This window comes from Staurois parvus, unplaced genomic scaffold, assembly GCF_062004578.1.
Source record: "Staurois parvus isolate SC_StPar_1 unplaced genomic scaffold, SC_StPar_1.0 ptg001263l, whole genome shotgun sequence".
NCBI classification, from domain to species: domain Eukaryota; kingdom Metazoa; phylum Chordata; class Amphibia; order Anura; family Ranidae; genus Staurois; species Staurois parvus.
Window position 1 is genome coordinate 2,453,887 of NW_028319059.1, and position 21,423 is coordinate 2,475,309.

Consider the following 21,423-nt stretch of genomic DNA (forward strand, 5'->3'; position numbering starts at 1 on the left):
ACACATCTAAAACGCAGCAAAAAGGCAACTGCAAAAAAGTAACTGCAGAAAAGGATAAAACACAAACTACATAGGTGTGGGTGTGAACGTTGCCTTACTGGGATTTTTTTTACCAAAGGCATGTGCACAATACTTTTTGGCCTATATTGTATGAAGAAATTAGATTTTTCTATTTTTTACTGAATAGGCACTAACTTTATTAGGTACACCTGTTCAATTGTTTGGTAACACAAATTGCTAATCAGCCAATCACATGGCAGCAACTCAATGCATTTAGACATCTAGACGTGGTGAAGACGACTTGCTGAAGCTCAAACCAAACATCAGAATGGGGAAGAAAGGGGATTTAAGTGACTTTGAACATGACATGGTTGTTGCTGCCAGACGGGCTGGTCTGAGTATTTGAAAAACTGCTGATCTCCTGGCATTTTCACGCACAACCATCTCTAGGGTTTGCGAGACTCCTCAGAACAGGCAAGGTTTTTCCAATCTTCTGTTGTCCAATTTTGGTGAGCCTGTGCGAATTGTAGCCTCCGTTTCCTGTTCTTAGCTGACAGGAGTGGTACCCGGTGTGGTCTATTGCTACTGTAGCCCATCTGCTTCAAGGTTCAGTGTGTTGTGCGTTCAGAGATTTTATTCTGCATACCTTGCGTGTAATGAGTGGTTACTTGAGTTACTGTTGCCTTTCTACCATCTCAAACCAGTCTGCCCATTCTCCTCTGACCTCAACAAGGCATTTTCATCCACACAACTGCCGCTCACTGGATATTTTCTCTTTTATGGACCATTCTCTGTAATCCCCCGATGGTTGTGCATGAAAATCCCAGTAGATCAGCAGTTTTTGAAATACTCAGACCAGCCCAACCAGGTCACGTTCAAAGTCACTTAAATCCCTTTCTTCTCCATTCTGATGCTCGGTTTGAACTTCGGCAAACCAGTCTGGCACCACCAACAACCATGTCACGTTCAAAGTCACTTAAATCCCCTTTCTTCCCCAATCTGATGTTCGGTTTGAACTTCGGCAAGCCCGACTGGCACCACCAACAACCATGTCACGTTCAAAGTCACTTAAATCCCCTTTTTTCTCCATTCTGATGCTCGGTTTGAACTTCAGCAAGTCTATCTGGCACCACCAACAACCATGTCACGTTCAAAGTCACTTAAATCCCCTTTCTTCTCCATTCTGATGCTCGGTTTGAACTTCAGCAAGTCTATCTGGCACCACCAACAACCAGGTCACGTTCAAAGTCACTTAAATCCCCTTTCTTCCCCAATCTGATGCTCAGTTTGAACTTCGACAAGCCCGTCTGGCACCACCAACAACCATGTCATGTTCAAAGTCACTTAAATCCCCTTTCTTCCCCATTCTGATGCTCGGTTTGATCTTCAGCAAGTCATCTTCACCACATCTAGATGCCTAAATGCATTGAGTTGCTGCCATGTGATTGGCTGAGTAGCAATGTGTTTTACCAAGCAATTGAGAAGTGGCCGGTGAATGTATTTTATAACAGAAGGTAGAAAACAATAAATTGTAAATGTTCAGCATTTTCAATTTATACAATTAAAACATTAAAAATCCCAGTGGCCATTAAATACCACCAAAAAAAACTATTTGTGTGAAAAAAAGATAAATTTCAGTTGTGTACAGTGCTGCATGACCACGGAATTGCCATTTAAAGTAGCAGAGTGCTGAATAGTAAAAAAAATGCTCTGATCATGAAGGGGGTAAAACCTTCCAGAGCAGGGGCGGACTGACCATTTGGAAACTCTGGCACTGCCTGAGGGCCCAGGGTCAGTAGGGGGCCCTGTGAGGTTCCCTTGGTACCTTTTTCATAGGCTTTTTTGAGTTTGGGCATATATGCAGTGGAGTGACTGGCCTCAGGTGATACACAGAAATGAAACAAATCCTGCTATATAAGTTGTAACTGTTTATCTGCAGTATTCTGTTCTCTATATCCATTCAAACTGCTGAATTTATACAGCTTGCCTGAGAGTTCAGACAAAAGGGGGCAGGGAGCTAGGATTGCACACTGCAGAGCTCAGTGAGGAGAGCTCTGAGAGCTGATTGGAGGGAAGAGTTACAACCCCCCCCCCCAAACCGCTCAAAGGAACAGAGCAGAGGCTGTCAATCACAGGCTGTGTGTTTGGAGGTCTCTCCGCTGTTACCATTGTTCTTTTTGTGTCAGAAAAACTTGTCAGAAGTGATTCATGCTGATAGCAGAAGAACAAAGCAGCAGACAGAAATGACACTTCGTGCTCCAGATAGAGACAAGTTCACACTATAGAAGGATATGCTTTTTTAATGTTTCATGTCTGAGGCAGGGGCGGACTGACCATTTGGAAACTCTGGCACTGCCCGAGGGCCCGGGGTCAGTAGGGGGCCCCATGAGATGCCCCTGGCTGACACTATTGCTGTCTGCTATACCCCTGCGCTCCTTCATGCAGACTGGGATCGCTCTAATACAGGTGGTGTGTTACTGGCTAGATCACCAGGTGAAAACAGAGGAGAAAAGCCTAAAAAAGAAAACTATTACAGGCACCGCTTCTAATGATTGGTAAGCTGCAATATATTACATTTTGGTTTTGGGTGGACTTACCCTTTAATTTAGTAGTAGTCAATGTTGACGCACAGAGCAAATTTATGAATGTGTTTCTACCCTTGGGCACTAAGCACCAGCCAGATACAGTCAGTGCTACAGATCTGGGACAATGAGATGATACCAGGGGCGGACTGACCATTTGGAAACTTGGGCACTGCCCGAGGGCCCGGGGCCAGTAGGGGGCCCCATGAGATGCCCCTGGTACCTTTTTCATAGGCTTTTTTGAGTTTGGGCAAGGACACAGGGGCCCCATGATCTACTATTGCCCGGGGGCCCCATGAGTTGTCAGTCCGCCCTGTTCCGGAGCTCAAGTGGTTAAATAAATAATAGTTTGCGTATGATATACAGCGCACAGAACAAACTGTCACCCAGCTAGAGTTTGCATCTACTTTAAGGAGTTAAACCGATGAAGCTGAAAGCCGGGGGCCGACACCGAGGCGTAAAATTGGCTGCCAATGGCTGGAAACTGGGAGCCAGCCGCTTCCCCGCTGCGTTCTGTATGCAGACTGCAGGTTTAAATCTTGACCATTTTAATTAGCAGACAGAAGTTAGGTTCAAACGCAGCTGGCACCCGACTCGTGGCAAGGTGCACCTGTCCCCCCAGAGGAGCCGCTCGGGGGAATAGGAGCCAAGCAAGCGATTTGCCGCACACGCTCACACTAGCTGATTAATTGCCATTGCTAGCCTGGCTGAGCATCCAGGCCACCTCTGGGTATCGCGGCCGAACAGGGGATAGGGCCGCAGGGCTCTCTGCCTCCCGACTTCTCCTCTCTGTAACGACGGCGATTGAAAATTGCCGAAAAAAAAAAAAAGTGGCAAGGAGAATGTTCCTCTTCCGTCTTATTTCCCCCACGTCCTTCAATAATGCATGGAGGTGCTTTATGAAATGTTAGGAGGAGAGCCGGTCTCCAGCAAGTTACAAATCAGCTGTGCAAGGGCTAAACAGATGGACGCAGGCTCAGCGGGCCAAAACGCGCCGCGCGCGTAACATGTTCTTTAATCTCTCAACTGGAAATACGTGACTCTGAAAATAGGCAGGTCCCTTGCTGACACTTCTTGCCTTCCGCACAAAAGTTTCTCGTTAGACAGATCCAGATTGCCGGCAAGGTAACGGGGAAATAACAGCTGCAAGGAAGCAATTCCGGCAAACAAGAGGGGAATCTTTTTTTTTTCTTCGTTTTTTCTTTTTTTTTTGCTTTTTTTGTTTTTTTTTGCAGAAGGAACAAATTAAAGGATGTTAAAACAGACGCTTATCGGGACTGGTCGCAAGTCTGCCTGAACATTTCTATATGTTCCTCCAACTTATTTCCCAGGAGCCTTCATACAAGGTGTTGGGCCTCCTGCACACTGGTTTACCCACTTGAGCTCCAGAAGATGTTACCCCCTTCATGACCAGAGCATTTGTTTTTTTTGCTTTTTAGCACTGTGTTACTTTAACCCTTTGAGGACCAAGGGATGTATTTGTCCCATGTTTTTAATTGCCTGTATCATCTGATTAAGAACTTAAAACTCTTTTTTTTTTTGGTTTGAGTCAAAATATTAGTTCTTATCAACAAACAACAAATGGGTCTAGCTTTTTGCAATTATTTCATGAAATGCCTTAGTTACAGCAACTGAAGTGTCCGAACTTTAAAAACAAAAAAATTGATTCTTTTGGCGTTCCAAAACCTTACGGTCCTCAAAGGGTTAACTGGTAATTGCGCAATCATGCATAGCTGTATGCAAACAAAATTTATATTTTTTTCGCACAAATAGAACTTTCTTTTGTTGGTGTTTAGCACTGTGTTATTTTAACTGGTAATTGCGCGGTCATGCCTTGCTGTACCCAAACAAAATTACTATCATTTTTTTCACACAAACAGAACTTTCTTTTGGTGGTTGGACGTTTTTATTTTTTGCACTATAAAACAAAAGAAGATTAATAATTTGGAGAAAAAAATATTTTCACTTTCTGTTATAAAACATTTCTAATAATAATAATAATAATGGGCAGCACAGTGGCTAAATGGTTAGCACTTCCGCCTGGCAGCACTAGGGTCGTTGGTTCAAATCCCAACCACGGCACCACCTGCCTGGAGTTTGCATGTTCTCCCTGTGCCTGCGTGGGTTTCCTCCAGGTACTCCGGTTTCCTCTCACACTCCAAAGACATGCTAGTAGGTTAATTGGCTCCTGTCTACATTGGCCCTGGTATGTGTATGTATGAATGTGAGTTAGGGACCTTAGATTGTACACCCCTTGAGGGTTAGGGACTGATGTGAATGTATAATATATATGTAAAGTGCTGCGTAAATTGACGGCGCTATATAAGTACCTGAAATAAATAAATAAATAACAATAATAATAAAAATAGTAATAATGAAAAAAAATAATTCTTCATACATTTTGACCAGAATGTATTCTGCTATATGTCTTTGATACTAAACATTTGGAGAAAAAAAATATGTTTTACTTTTTGTTATAAAACTTCTCCAATAACAATAATAATAATAAAAAAATAATAATAATTCTTCATACATTTTGACCAGAATGTATTCTGCTATTTGTCTTTGATGAAAAAAAAAATCCCAATAAATGTATATAGATTGATTTGCGTGATAGTTGTAGTGCCTACAAACTATGGTATATATACTGGAATTTTTATTTACAGGCGTACCTCAGTTTACAAATTTAATTCGTTCTGCGGGACTTTTTGTATTGCGAAAAAGTCAGAAAAAAGTAAAAAAAAAAGTATTTTATCTGTTCAAAACTCTTTATAAAGTGCACTTTAAAGGTGTAAAGAGACATGATTAAAAAAAAAATTGTAAATGCATTGAAAACCAATTAATCCGTTCCCGGGGGGGGGGGGGGGGGGGGGTGTCAGAAAAAAAGTAAAACAAAGTCTTATCTGTTCAAAACTCTTTATAAAGTGCACTTTAAAGGCATAGTACTGTACAGTGAAGGTGTTGGGCCTCCTGCACACTGGTTTATCCACTTGAGCTCCAGAAGATGTTACCCCCTTCATGACCAGAGCATTTCTTTTGCTTTTTAGCACTGTGGGTACAGCTATGCATGACCACGCAATTACCAGTTAAAGTAACAAACAAAACTGATATAATTTTTTTCGCACAAATAGAGCTTTCTTTTGGTGGCGTTTGGTCACCACTTGGGATTTTATTTTTTGAAATATAAACAGGAGGACTAAACATTTGGAGAAAAAAAATATGTTTTACTTTCTGTTATAAAACATCTCCAATAACAATAATAACAATAATAATAATAATAATAATAATAAAATAATAATTCTTCATACAGAATGTATTCTGCTATATATCTTTGATGGAAAAAAAACCACAATAAATGTATATTGTAAATGTATATTCTGCGGGACTTTTCGTATTGCGAAAAATTCGTAAACCGAAACGCGGTTTCCAATAGGAATGCATTGAAAACCAATTAATCCGTTCTGAAAGTCATGAAATTTTTTTTTAAAAAGTCTTTTATCTGTTCAAAACTCTTTATAAGGTGCACCTTAACCGCATGCCGCCCAGCCACTGTACATACACGGCGGCAGGGCGGCACTCGCAGGCAAAACCACGTTTTAAAACGCGTGTTTTGTAAACAAATAGGGGGCGCGCCTCCGCCCTATTTGTCCCGCGGATCACCGCCGCAGATGTCAGTCGCCGGGTCACAGACGCTCCTTAGCGGCTATGTCCCGGCGATCGGCGGCAAACAGTGACAGACAGCACAGCTGCAGTGGCTGTGCTGTCTGTCACTTCTCTGTCAGCTCGAGGATGAGCTGATCGAGAAAGAACAGTTTCTCTTTCTCGATCAGCCTTGCCCCGCCCAGTACACACCCCCGCCCCCTAGTAAAACACTCCCCTCACTCCTATAACCCTTCCCTGCAAAATAAAGTTAACCCCTTCCTCCCCATTGCCATTAGTACAGTGTCAGTTTTTTTTTTTTTTGCACTGATCACTGTATTAGTGTTTTTGGGGATGTCAGTGACCCCAAGTCAGTACCCCCCAATATCAGAATGTCCGCCGCAGTCCCGCCATAAGTCGCTGGTCGCTGCCATAAGTCCCTGATCGCCGCCATAATTCGCTGATTGCCGCCATTATTAGTATAAAAAAAAAACTAAAAATCCCAGTATCTTTCCCGCCATTTGTAAACGCTATAACTTTCACGTAAACCAATTAATTTACACGTATTGGGTTTTTTTTTTAGCAAAGACATGTCGCAGAATGCATTTTGGCAGAAATTTATGACTAAATTTGATTTTTGCATTTTTTTTTCCTACTGGACATGTTTTATAGCAAAAAGTCCAAAATATTGTTTTTTTTTCCTCAAAATTGTCAGACTTTTATAGCGCAAAAATAAAAACCGCACATGCAATCAAATACCACTGAAAGAAAGCTCAATTTGTGGGGGAAAAAAGGATGTAAATTTCATTTATGTACCGTATTGCATGACCGCGCAATTGTCCGTTAAACTAGCGCAGCGCTGTATAGCAAAAAAATGGCGTAAATTGCAGTATCTATACCATAGTTTGTAGACGCTATAACTTCCACACAAAGCAATCAATATACACTTATTGGGACTTTTTTTACCAAAAACATGGAGCAGAATACATTTTGGCCTAAATTTATAACTAACTTTGAGTTTACTATGTATTTTTTATAGCTGAAAATAAAAAATATTGTTTTTCTTCAAAATTTTTGGCCTTTTTTTGTTTATAGCGTGAAAAATAAAAAGCGCACAGGTGATCAAATTACACCGAAAGAAAGCTCTATTTGTGTGAAAAAAAGGATGTAAATTTCATTTGGGTGCAGCATTGCATGACCGGCAATTATCAGTTGAATTAGTGCAGCGCCGAGTAGCAAAAAGAGGCGTGGTCATTAAGGGGGGTAAATCCTCTGGAGCTCAAGTGGTTAAAGGCATAAATACTGTACAGAGACATGATTAAAAATGAATTTGCAAATGCATTGAAAACCAATTATCCGGTTCCGGAGATCAGAAAAAAGTAAAAAAAAAAGTTTTTTATCTGTTTAAAACTCTTTATTAAGTGCACTTTAAAGGCATAAATACTGTACAGTGAAGGTGTTGGGCCTCCTGCACGCTGGTTTATCCACTTGAGCTCCAGAAGATGTTACCCCCTTCATGACCAGAGCATTTATTTTGCTTTTTAGCACTGTGTTACTTTAACTGGTAATTGCGCGGTCATGCATAGCTGTACCCAAACAAAATTGATATCATTTTTTTCGCACAAATAGAGCTTTCTTTTGGTGGCATTTGGTCACCACTGGGGATTTTATTTTTTGCAATATAAATTAAAGAATACTAAACATTTGGAGAAAAAAAATGTTTTACTTTCTGTTATAAAACATCTCCAATAATAATAATAATAATAATAATAATAATAATAATAATAATAATAAAATAATAGTAATTATTCATACAGAATGTATTCTGCTATATGTCTTTGATGAAAAAAGCAAATCCCAATAAATGTATATTGATTGCTTTGCGTGATAATTGTAGTGCCTGAAAACTATGGTATATATACTGGAATTTTTTATTTACAGATGTACCTCAGTTTACAAATTTAATGCGTTCTGCGGGACTTTTCGTATTACAAAAAAATTGTAAACCGAAACACAGTTTCCCATAGGAATGCATTGAAAACCAATTAATCCGTTCCGGAGGTCACAAAAAAGTAAAAAAAAAAGTCTTATCTGTTCAAAACTCTTTATAAAGTGCACTTTAAAGGCATAAATACTGTACAGGGACATGATTAAAAAAAATTTTGTAAATGCATTGAAAACCAATTAATCTGTTCGTAATGAGAAAAAAATTTGTAAACTGAGTCATTATTTTCAATGGATTTTCATTCGTAAACCGAAAATTACGTTAACCGAGGCGTTCGTAAACCAAGGTACGCCTGTAATTATCTTTTTTTATACTATTAATGGTAGTGATCAGCGACTTATAACGGGGACTGTGATAGTGCGACGGGCAATCTGACACTAAATGACGCTGGAGGGAACTGACTAACTGCCATTGCTACACCAGTGATATTAATACAGTGTTTAGTGATATTATACTAATAATACTGGGAAGGGGTTGACATCTAGAGCAATCAAGGGGTTAAATGTGTACCTAACTATGTGTATGGTGTGTAATATGTGCTGCTTTTACTAATAGATCTTTAATTTCTCATTCCTGCATTGCAAGGATGTGAAACACAGAGATCATTCCCTCTGTACAGAGCTGTGTTGATTGTAAACACAGAGCCCTGTGCTGTGATTGTACACAGCTGATCAGCAGGTCCTGTCTTTGAATCAATAGCCAGGATTTGCTGACAGGCTCCTGCTGTGTGCAATCACAGCGGGTGCTGGTCGGGGGGCACTCATGTGCACGCTTGAAACCCGGAATGTACGGGTATGTCGCTTTGCCTACAGCAGTCGCCGTACACTGCGGGCAGGCAGGAAGTGCATATATAAATGTTATTTCTCCTAACAGGAAAAATCAGCATTAAAAACACACCTAAGTTGCAGTTTTTCAAACTCTTAGGCATGTTTATTTTATTTATTTATTTCAGGTACTTATATATTGCCATCACACAGCACTTTACATATATATTGTACATTCACATCGGTCCCTGACCCTCAAGGGGCGTCCAATCTAAGGTCCCTAACTCACATTCATACATACACATACTAGGGACAATTTAGACAGGCGCCAATTCACCTACCAGCATGTCCTTGGAGGGTGGGAGGAAGCTGGAGTACCCAGAGGAAACCCACGCAGGCACAGGGAGAACATGCAAACTCCAGGCAGGTGGAGCCATGGCTGGGATTCGAACCAACGACCCTAGTACTGCCAGGCGAAAGTGCTAACCATTTAGCCACTGTGCTGCCCCGTTCAGACGTGTTTGGGCATTTATTTTATTGGCCATAATTGTAATTTATTCTGGCCATTGAAATTAATAAATGCTCAAGCAATAAACATGCCTAGCACTAGATGCCTTTGGGCGCATTTGGTTTTTTTATGCCCAAAAGCTCCTCTCCTGAACACAATTCTGCTGCATTTAGGAGAGGAGCTTTGACTGCCTCTAAATGCTGCTGCTCCTAAACTCTTCTAAAAGTCTATGTGTGAATGGACACCTAGGCTTTTATTGAAGAGAGTACAGGGGTTTAGGCAAAAAAATACCCAAAGCCCCAAAAATGTCAGTTTAGGATCAGCAGTGTGCATGAACCCTTACAATGGCTCCTGGTCCCAGCTAGGATAGCGCACTTCTAACCAACTGCCTCGAATAAATACTTCATGGGTTGTAAAGTTGATGACTTTAGGTTCATCTGGTGGACCCTTGGTAGACCCTTGGTGTTCCTTGGACCCTGGCGTCACCACAAAGTTTTTTGTCTGCAATCTTTGACTTAGTAATGCTGCCTCCAGGGGCAGCAGCCCCAAGAGAACTGGAACCCACCCTGGAGAGGAAAGAACGGTTTGGAAAGGCCTCCTAAAAATTGATCCCCTCATCAGCTCCCAAAAAACTTTGTGGTGACGCCAGGGTCCAAGGGACACCAAGGGTCTACCAAGGGTCCACCAGATGCACCTAAAGTCATCAACAACTTTACAACCCATGAAGAATTTATTTGCGGCACTTGGCTAGAAGTGCGCTATCCTAGATGGGATCAGGTACCATTGTAAGGGTTCATGCACGCTGCTGATCCTAAACAGGGGCGGCCCGGGGTCAGTAGGGGGCCCCAAGAGATGCCCCTGGTACCTTTTTCATAGGCTTTTTTGAGTTTGGGGAAGGACACAGGAGCCCCATGATCCCCTATTGCCCGGGGGCCCCATGAGTTGTCAGTCCGCCCCTGATCCTAAACTGACATTTTTGGGGCTTCTGGATGCCTCCTTCCAGGGATTGGCAAGGGGCATGATAAATGTTCATACTGGGCAGTTGAGTCTCCCTGACCTATATTCTGGAAACATCTTCCAGAAGCAGATGGGAGAATTCACACACTCAGCTAAGAAACCCTGAGCAGATAAAAACAATCAATTGCTCCACCGCTGATTACAATGAAGCCAAAAACGAGATGTAGTCTAGTATCCTAACTGGAGGGAGGTGGTACATTAAAGACATGGGGTAGGTAGTCGTGGCAAATGGGGATTAGGCAATCAGAGCCGACTCATGCTATTATTTCATCTTCGTTTCCCATCTGTATTATTTCCAGTACTTGGCAACATTTAAGCTGTGATGAAGGGAGATTCGGGAGCCCCCAAAACACGTAGGATATGCCTTCTTACCTCTCATTGCAATCATGATCAATAAACCTTTACTGGACTTAGCCTTGATTTGTGGTTCTTTCATCCTTTTACTAGTTTCACCTGTTTTACTAGTCCAAGGGGTCTCCAAACCTTCTAAAGAAAGGGCCAGTTTACTGTCACTCAGACTTAAGGGGGGAAGACTGTGGCCATTGGGAGTAGAAAAGGTTCCAACCTCAGTGGGAATCAATGATGCCCCATCTTTGGTGTCAAGGGTAGGAATAGTGCCCCATCGTAGGTGTCAGCGAGAGGAATAGTGCCCCATCATTGGTGTCATTGGGAGGAATCTGCCCCATTAGTATTGTCATTGGGCCCTATTGTTGGTATCAGTGGGAGGAATAGTGCCCCATTGTAGGTGTCAGTGAGAGGAATAGTGCCCCATCATTGGTGTCATTGGGAGGAATTTGCCCCATTAGTGGTGTCATTGGGCCCCATTTTTGGTATCAGTGGGAGGAATAGTGTCCCATCATTGGTGTCATTGGGAGAAATGTGCCAAATTACTGGTGTCATTAGGCCCCATTGTTGGTGTCAGTGGGAGGAATAGTGCCCCATCTCTGGTGTCGTTGGGAGGAATTTTACCCTTTCTTCCTTTTACTAGTTTTACAATTTTTTTTACTAGTCCAAGGGCTCTCCAAAGTTTTTAAAGAAAGGGCCAGTTAATTGTCTTTCAGACTTAAGGGGGGAAGACTGTGGCCATTGGGAGTAGAAAAGGTTCCTACCTCAGTGGGAATACATGATGCCCCATCTTTGGTGTCAGGGGGAGGAATTTGCCCCATTAGTGGTGTCATTGGGCCCCATTGTTGGTATCAGTGGAAGGAATAGTGCCCCATCGTAGGTATCAGTGGGAGGAATAGTGTCCCATCATTGGTGTCATTGTGAGGAATTTGCCCCATTACTGGTTTCATTGGGCCCCATTGTTGGTATCAGTGGGAGGTACAGTGCCCCATCATTGGTGTCATTGGGAGGAATCTGCCCCATTAGTGCTGTCATTGGCGCCCATTGTTGGTATCAGTGGGAGGAATAGTGCCCCATCGTAGGTGTCAGTGGGAGGAATAGTGTTCCATCATTGTCATTGGGAGGAATTTGTCCCATTAGAGGTGTCATTGGACCCCATTGTTGGTGTCAGTGGGAGGAATAGTGCCCCATCATTGGTGTCATTGTGAGGAATTTTCCCCATCATTGGTGTCATTGTGAGGAATTTTCCCCATTATTGGTGTCATTGGGTCCCATTGTTGGTGTCAGTGGGAGGAGTAGTGCCCCATCATTGGTGTCATTGTGAGGAATTGTACCCTTTCATTGGTGTCGGTGGGGGGGAATTATGCCCCATTGTTGGTATCAGTGGATGAAAATAGTGCCCCAAGGCTTGGTTAGGGGCTAGCAGTTTGGAGGCTACTACTAGCCAATAGCAGTTCAGCGTGCCTTACCAATCATGCCTGATGAATAAAAGCAGTTGAATCTAAAAATCACTAAGCAAGGATCACGAATTGAACGTTGGCTGTTTTATATTTACTCCCCTATGACTCCAGCTTGACACTGTGCACACTGAACTCAACCAATTATGTTGGCTCCATTGACTGCCCGGCAATTGATAAGGTCATGCATGTATTTGTGTGAGCCCCCCTCCCCCCCGGTACTATAGCACGGCACAGAACGAAGACCTTCCATAGACACTTACATACATGAGGGCTCTCTTAATGACGCGGCTGATGTCTCGCCTCCATTCCGGGATGTCGGGGTTGTAATCATCCAGATTCGGGGAGAAGGACAAGCGGAGCGACTGGAACTGTTCTGGAAGGAAGGATTCAGAGAGCGCCGTCAGGGTCAACGTGGAAATGACACCGCCATACAAAGGGCTCCACCAAATCTCACTTTATATTTTCAATACGGAAACACCTTGGGGTATATTTATGAAAACATTTGCATAGCTTGTTCTGCCATTGAAACTGCTGGTACATTTGTTCTGTGTGGGAAAAAAATTGAATGTCCTCAGGCTATTCCCTCTACAGGTCGAATGTTGCAACTTTTAAAGTGGTACTCTTGGCATAATAAAAAGAAATGAAAGTGATGTGACTTCTCCTCACCGCCTGTTTTAACCACATTTTTGTTGTCAAATGTGGTGCAACTGCGTGAGGCTGCGGGGCCTTTGCGGAACTGCCCCATTTGCTTGAATGTGTAGTGTTTGGTTGGCTTTGCTTGTAAAGTGAAGCATCGGGATGCAAACACCCCCATTCACTGCCTATTGCAGCTTAAAGTGTTACTACACCCACAGCAGTACAATCAGGCTGTAGATGCAGTAAAGCATGCTTGTTATACTCACTGTGGAACCTAAGGGGTTAATCCTCTGCATTGTGTAAAAATGCCATTTGATCCTGTCTTCTCTGTCCCTCCCCCTTTTCAAGCGACAACCTCTTATTTCCTGATAAGACAGACTGAACCATAGGCATTTTGCACATGCTCAGTTTGGTATGTATTGCTAGAGAGGTTTTTTTTTTTTTCTTGGGAGTGCATGTGATCAGCACATGACCAACCAGCAATGTCCATACAAAGGTCAGGGGTTCTGCATCCTCAAAGAGCAGAAAAAAAAACTCCTGCTACAAGCTTTAACCAGTTCTCTGCTGGACACTGATAGACGTCACAAGACTGCTCTAACGGCTGATGAGAAAAGGTATTTAGCAGTTTATATTTACTAAAATAATTGCATTTCCATGTTCTGTGTACTGTGGGGGAATAGATATAGTAAATGCATTGTCCGGGGAGACCAGATATAGTAAATGCAGGGTCCGGGGAGACCAGATATAGTGAATGCAGGGACCGGGGAGACCGGATATAGTGAATGCAGGGTCCGGGGAGACCAGATACAGTGAATGTAGGGTTCGGGGAGACCGGATACACTGAATGCAGGGTCCGGGGAGACCATATATAGTGAATGCAGGGTCCGGGGAGACCAGATATAGTGAATGCAGGGTCTGGGGAGACCGGATATAGTGAATGCAGGATCCGGGGAGACCGGATATAGTGAATGCGGGGTCCGGGGAGACCGGATATAGTGAATGCAGGGTACGGGGAGACCGGATATAGTGAATGCAGGGTACGGGGAGACCGGATATAGTGAATGCAGAGTCCGGGGAGACCGGATATAGTGAATGCAGGGTTCGGGGAGACCGGATATAGTGAATGTAGGGTCCGGGGAGACCGGATACACTGAATGCAGGGTCCGGGGAGACCAGATATAGTGAATGCAGGCTCCGGGGAGACCAGATATAGTGAATGCAGGGTCCGGGGAGACCAGATATAGTGAGTGCAGGGTCTGGGGAGACCGGATATAGTGAATGCAGGGTACGGGGAGACCAGATATAGTGAATGCGGGGTCCAGGGAGACCGGATATAGTGAATCCAGGGTCCGGGGAAACCGGATATAGTGAATGCGGGGTCCGGGAAGACCGGATATAGTGAATGCAGGGTACGGGGAGACCGGATATAGTGAATGCAGGGTCCGGGGAGACCGGATATAGTGAATGCAGGGTCCGGGGAGACCGGATACACTGAATGCAGGGTCCGGGGAGACCAGATATAGTGAATGCAGGGTCCGGGGAGACCAGATATAGTGAATGCAGGCTCCGGGGAGACCAGATATAGTGAATGCAGGGTCTGGGGAGACCAGATATAGTGAGTGCAGGGTCCGGGGAGACCAGATATAGTGAATGCAGGGTCCGGGGAGACCAGATATAGTGAATGCAGGGTCCGGGGAGACCAGATATAGTGAATGCAGGGTCCGGGGAGACCAGATATAGTGAATGCGGGGTCCAGGGAGACCGGATATAGTGAATCCAGGGTCCGGGGAAACCGGATATAGTGAATGCAGGGTCCGGGAAGACCGGATATAGTGAATGCAGGGTCCGGGGAGACCAGATATAGTGAATGCAGGGTCCGGGAAGACCGGATATAGTGAATGCAGGGTCCGGGGAGACCAGATATAGTGAATGCAGGGTCCGGGAAGACCGGATATAGTGAATGCAGGGTACGGGGAGACCGGATATAGTGAATGCAGGGTCCGGGGAGACCGGATATAGTGAATGCAGGGTCCGGGGAGACCGGATATAGTGAATGCAGGGTCTGGGGTTTAGTAACACTTTAAAGCGGAGGGGTTGATGTATGGCAAAAACGTATCTCAGCTGCGCATTTATTGCCGACACCCTCCTAAACACACATCTAAAGGAGATTGTACAATCAGATTGTAAAGTTTGTGGTGAGCCTCCTGTCCACAGAGTAACAACACTACAGTGCAAAGTTACTGCAGAACAAAACAGTGTTGTCACCATGTTACAGGAAGTAAAAATAATGGATCTACTGGCAGGATCAAAGAGGGAGGGAGGTATCAGAAAGACAAAAATGGCTGTGTTAATGCTGCTGATAGACTACATCCTATAAATCACTTTTTTTTCAGGGTCTTACTCTAAAAGTTGGACTGTAGGCAGCCAGCAACAAATGAATGACATTCGACCTGTAGAGGAAATAGTCTGAGAACATTCGATGTTGCTCCGTTCACACAGAATGAATGTACTAGCTATGCAATTTTTTTACAGGTTCAGCTTCATGTTGAATAGATGAAGTCAAATTTGGTGGCGCCCTCCGATGCTAAAAAAAAATGAACAGCCTTCACAGGCTTTTGTCAGCCTACATACAATCCCTACAGACTGGCTTTGTCTAGTTTCCACTAAATCCCAGATCTGAAGAGTTTCAAGTAGGAGACGGAACGTCGCGTGCAACATGTCCCCATAAAGTACATTTATTCTACAATAAAACATACAATTATATATTTACAGTAGATGATACATTGTTACATTGTTATTAAACACTAAATTATGAAATGAAATCCCCTCCCCCCACCGGAGACCATAATCGGTATATATAAACCAATGATTTACAACTAAATTAAAAAAAAAAACAGCGTTAAGTAAAACATGTTAAGCGGCCATTATATCCGGCGGTACGCCGCCACGCAGGTACGCAATTATCCAATTAGGTGAGCACACGGACTGAACTGTAGGCATTACGCGGCGTAATGGAAAGTTGCATTAATCTGTCTGCTAAAGATACCCATCTGTAGGTTTACTAATGAGCCATAAATCTGAGAAAATGTATATTTTTAGCCCACCCCACAGAGAAAATTGTCCATTGTACTGAAAGTGGTGCTCCAGCCTTCTCATCAGCACAGTTGTAGCGGCTCCTCTCCTGCACTGAAAATGGATTACTCTGATTTTACTGCACACTGTGAGCTTCTTACAATGTGCATTAAAACCTTCAAAAAGACAGACAGAGCCCATCTAGGTGGAGGAAGTCCAGCATCAGCTCCTCCTTTCCAGCCTGTCTTTGACCCACCCCCTTCATTCATTGGATTTTAGTTCTTTTTTTTTTTTAACTTTATTGCTATCACAAGGGAGCTAACAAGCCCTCTATGTGTTATCATGGGCAGGTGACAGGTCCTCTTTACAGAGACATTGAGTATGTATTTGCCCCCCAGTGTCTTTCAATGCAGCTATTCAAACACAGATTGTGCTTGAACAGCTGCATCCTCAGTCAAGGAAAGTGACCCCGGAAGCAGTGGCAGGTGCGGGGGGGCACGGTCCACACCGGGTGACACCCGAACCCGCTCCACAAAAAGGTAAGTTGCAAAGAAAGTCAGCGATCCCCGCAGAATGGATCGGATCTGCGGATTGAGCATAGTGATCCGATCTATCCTGCGGGGATCGTGGGCTTTCTTTACAACTTACCTTTTTGTGGAGCGGGTCCGGTGTCACCCCGTATAGGTTGCATGCCGATGATCCCCGCAGGATAGTTCGGATCTGCGGATTGAGTATAATGGATCGGAGTCCAATCCATTATGCTCCCCAATCTGCAGATCTGATTCATCCTGCGGGGATCATCAGCTTTCTTTACAACTTACCTTTTTGTGGAGCGAAATCCCTGCAGGATGGATCAGATCTGCGGATTGGGGAGCATAATGGATTGGACTCCGATCCATTATACTCAATCCACAGATCCGAACCATCCTGCGGGGATCGATGGCTTACAACCTATACGGGGTGACACCGGACCTGCTCCACGAAAAGGTAAGTTGCAAAGAAAGCTGACGATCCCCGCAGGATGGATCAGATCTGCGGATTGGGGAGCATAATGGATTGGACTCCAATCCATTATGCTCAATCCACAGATCCGATCCATCCTGCAGGGATCATCCGCATGCAACCTATACGGGGTGACACCGGACCCGCTCCACGGAAAAGTAAGTTGCAAAGAAAGCCGACGATCCCCGCAGGATGGATCGGATCTGGGGATTGAGCATAATGGATCGGAGTCCGATCCATTATCTTCCCCAATCCGCAGATCTGATCCATTCTGCGGGGATCGTCGGAGGGGGTGACACCAACCCTAGGGACACCCCCTCCCGGAAGTGAGGTAATACATGTCCCTTCCTGGGGTCATTAGTCACAGGAGGAATCAGGGAATGCATGTTCCCGGAGTTCCTCCGACTCTTTCTGAAGGAGCTGTTTCCTGTGGTCCTGGGTTCCCCTTTAGAAATGGGGGAACTAGGGGGACAGCCATTCCCTGATCCCTCCCATGACTAATGACCCCAGGAAGCAATGTGTATTACGTCACTTCTGGGGTCACAGCTGTCATTCCTAAGCTAATGTAGGATGCAGCTGTTCAAGCACGATCTGTGTTTGAATAGCTGCAATGGACGGCAGGGGAGACACTAATAGACCCTCAATGTATAAGGAATACCTGTCACCTGCTGCTGCCGGTGGGGTAGGAGGGGGCACACACTTTGAGCACCCCGTAAAAGTGATCGAGCTGCCTGGATCACTATTGGAAATCCCTTTGTTGGCCTTTAAAGTCTCTACCAAGCTGAGCAGCTGTGAGCTTGATTTACCACTTGTCTACCATGTTGTTTATAAATAATGATGGGCCAAACACCCCCCATTTGGTACATGGTTGAACATTCGAACCTAATGAAAGTTCGACCACAAACTTTGAACCCAGGGGATAATTCACTTATTGCGTCAGAGTATATGGTACAATATTGCACAGCATTTTTCCAAAAAACCTACTAAACATACCGCATGAGTTATTTTATTAATTCATGCTGTATATTAGTAGTGAAAATCATGCAGTAATGTTGGGTTTCCTCAATTTAAAATAAAAGAATTGCCGGCAATTAAAAAACAAGCAACAAAATGTTGTGGGGTCCCCCTTTCCATATCAAGCCCTTCAGGTCTGGTATGGGTTTTGAGGGGAGTCCTCATGCCAAAATGTAAAAAAGAAATCCATTCCAGACCCTTATCTGAGCGTGCAGCCCGGCAGGTCAGGAAAGGGAGGGGGAGAGCGAGAGTCCCCCTTCCCAAACCATACAAGGCCACATGCCCTCAACATGGGGGGGGGGTGCACCTTGTCCCCATGTTGATGGCCACCTCCATGGCTGGCGGTTGTGGGGGTCTGCAGGTGGGGGGGCATATTGGAATCTGGAAGCCCCTAAATCCCAACCCCCCCCATGTGGAAAAAAAAAAGTGTAGAGTAAATATTGACAGCCAGTCTTCAACAAGTCCGTTATTAAAAACAACAAAAATTATAAAAGTAGATCAAACGTCAATCACATTGCCCGCTGCAACCACCGACTCGAAAAAAGATTTAAAAAAAAAAAGTCTCCGCTCTTGACGCTGGCTCCCGCCATCTGACTGCTGCATCGGCCTGAAATATCTAAGGAGCGGGGCCATCCGGTGATGTCATGGGGTGACCCCACCCCCTTGTAACGTTATCGTCCGGGGCATGTTGGTTGTGCTGTGATTGGCCAAAGCATTGCAACTGTGGTCAGGTGCTGTGCTTTGGCCAATCACAATGCACTGTCAGAGTGCAGTGCATTGTGGGGTGTGGCCAGGGGCGGACTGACAACTCATGGGATCATGGGGCCCCTGTGTCCTTGCCCAAACTCAAAAAAACCCTATGAAAAAGGTACCAGGGGCATCTCATGGGGCCCCCTACTGACTCAGGGCCCTCGGGCAGTGCCCGAGTTTCCAAATGGTCAGTCCGCCCTGGGCGTGGTGAACGAACAGCCCGCCGAATGTCCTTACCGTTCTTGCATTCTCCGAACACACAAACGGACAATGTTCAAGTCAAACTTACGTTCGACTCGAACATGAAGCCCATCACAATTCATAAACGTGCCTTGGTAGACAAGTGGCCAATCTATAATCGAAAATATGGGGGAAAGTTCGTCCAGACATTCGTTCAGTGAATGTTTTATAAATAGACGGCGTAACGTGTGCGCAGCATCCTACTCACCGTAGACGGCGATGGTCTTGGTGTCCTGTAGGATGGCGTTGCCTGCAGACACCTGGACGGTGATACTGTTCATGCCCTCCGCCACGAAGTTGAAGGAGATCATTCTGTCCAGGGTAACGATTGGCTGCAGAGGAAGGGGAAAAAAAAAAAAAAGACAAGAAAATGAGAAATGTAGAACAAGGTCTGCGCTAACCTGTCTGGATGGAACTGCGCGCCGTGTATACATCGGAATTAGCAGGATGTACTATAGAGGTCTAGCCATCATCTGGGGAGCGCGGGCTGAGAGCGCAGCCTTGGGATTCGGCCTGTTATCTTCTGGAAAAACATTGTAGCGATGAGAAATAATTGATGTTCTGGACTTTTTTTTTTTTTGGCACAATCCGCTGTGTGCCTGTTTGCTGGAGAAAGGATAAGAGGTTCAATAAAGCAGAACTCAAGTCTTCCCTTCAGTCCTGCACGGTTGTACCGGCTCCTCTCCTGGACTGAAATGGGTTAGGCTAGGTTCACACCTATGCAGTTTGCGTTTGATCTGTTTCTGCAGTGCGGTTTGCATTTTTGCACTTGCGTTTTTGACGCATTTTTCTTTTTTTTTTTTACTTGTTGCTGGGCAGGTTAAAATGCAAAACACATCAAAAACGCATCAAAAACGCATCAAAAACACACTACATGTTTTTCTGCAGCGTCTCCATTGAATTCTATAGAACCAAAAACGCAACGTTTTGCATTAAAAAAGTCCCTGTCCAAAAAACGCATCAGGTGAACACACGGAGATGTGAACATGTCCCATAGGAAATCATGTTAACCACTTGCCGTCCGGCCGCTGTATATAAACAGCCGGACGGTGGCAATGCAGGGGCGGGTTGCTGTTCATAAACGGCGCCCGCATTTTGGATTGTGCGCACTCCCTGGGAGTGCACAGCACCGCGATTCAGTGCCCTCTGTGTCCTCAGAGACACAGCGGAACATCAAATGCTGTACGGGACCTCTGTGTGAGGTCCCAATCATGTGATCACTGATTGGCCAATCAGTGATCACATGAATAGGTGTAAGCAAGATGTCACTTGTGACATCATTGCTTACTACGTGTGAAATCTGTGAATGATCACAGAGATCACATGGTACAAGGCTATTCACAACAGCCTTGTACCATGTGACAAGCTGTGACCAATCACAGCTCTCACAGTATTTCTCAATGGCTGCAAGAATGCAGTCAGAGAGAAGGAGAAATGATTGCTTTTACATCCTTTATGGGTGTAAAAGCAATCAGTGTAAAAAAAAAAATCTTCATCACCCCCCACAAGTAGTACAGTGTCACTATGGTGACACTGTACTGCTAGGGTGACAGTATGGTAAAAAAAAAAACAAACATAAATAATAATATAAAAAAAAAAAAAATAAAAATGTTAAAATAAAAGTTTTAAAAATTATAACTTTTGGTTATAAACTAATTTGAGTTTTTCTTTTACTAAAAAGATAACTGAATAAATTTTGGCCAAGATTTCTGAAGAAAGATTATTTGCAAAATTTATAAGAAAAACACTTTTTTTCAAAATTCGTGGACTTTTTTGTTTATATAGCAAAAAAAAAATAAAAAATTGGTGAATAAATACCACCAAAATAAAGTTTTAACTGTCTCACCAAAATGCTATAAAATTCATATGGGTACAGTGTTGCATGACCGCGCAATTGTCATTCAAAGTGCGACAGCGCTGAAAGCTGAAGATTGGCCTGGACAGGAAGGGGGTGAAAGTGTCAGGACTGGAAGTGGTTAAATGGACTTCTGTGCGTTTCCACAAAACACAGTGGAAAAAATATAAGTGTGAACCCAGACTAACTCTGATTTCACTGCACACTGTGAGCTTCTCACAATGTGCCTGAGAAGCTGCGGCAAGTCAGACAGAGTCTGCATCATTTCCTGGCTGGAAGACGTCCAGCATCATCTAGCAGCTCAGGGGTTTCAAACTGGCAGCCCTCCAGCTGCTGTGAAACTACAAGTCCCATCATGCCTCTGCCTTTGTTAGTCATGCTTGTAATTGTCAGTCTTGCAGTGCTTCATGGGACTTGTTGTTTGGCAACAGCTGGAGGGCCATCAGTTGACACCCATGAGAGTCTATGAAGATTTGCTGGACATTTGACCTACCAAGATTCGCCCAGTGATTGCCATGTAATACGTAGAGTGAC

At 44.2% G+C, this 21,423-nt stretch overlaps 1 protein-coding gene across 8 annotated transcripts in view; it reads right to left on the minus strand.

Moving 5' to 3' along the window:
• SORCS1 (sortilin related VPS10 domain containing receptor 1) overlaps nt 1–21,423 on the minus strand; it is a 1,076,837-nt gene that overhangs the window by 147,767 nt on the left and 907,647 nt on the right. For all 8 annotated transcript variants that reach the window (XM_089660690.1, XM_089660686.1, XM_089660688.1 and 5 more), the window contains exons 21-22: nt 19,243–19,366; nt 12,581–12,693 (exon numbers count right to left, since the gene is read on the minus strand). In XM_089660690.1, the coding sequence (XP_089516816.1) occupies nt 12,581–12,693; nt 19,243–19,366 (237 nt within the window). The remainder of the gene's footprint in view (nt 1–12,580; nt 12,694–19,242; nt 19,367–21,423) is intronic.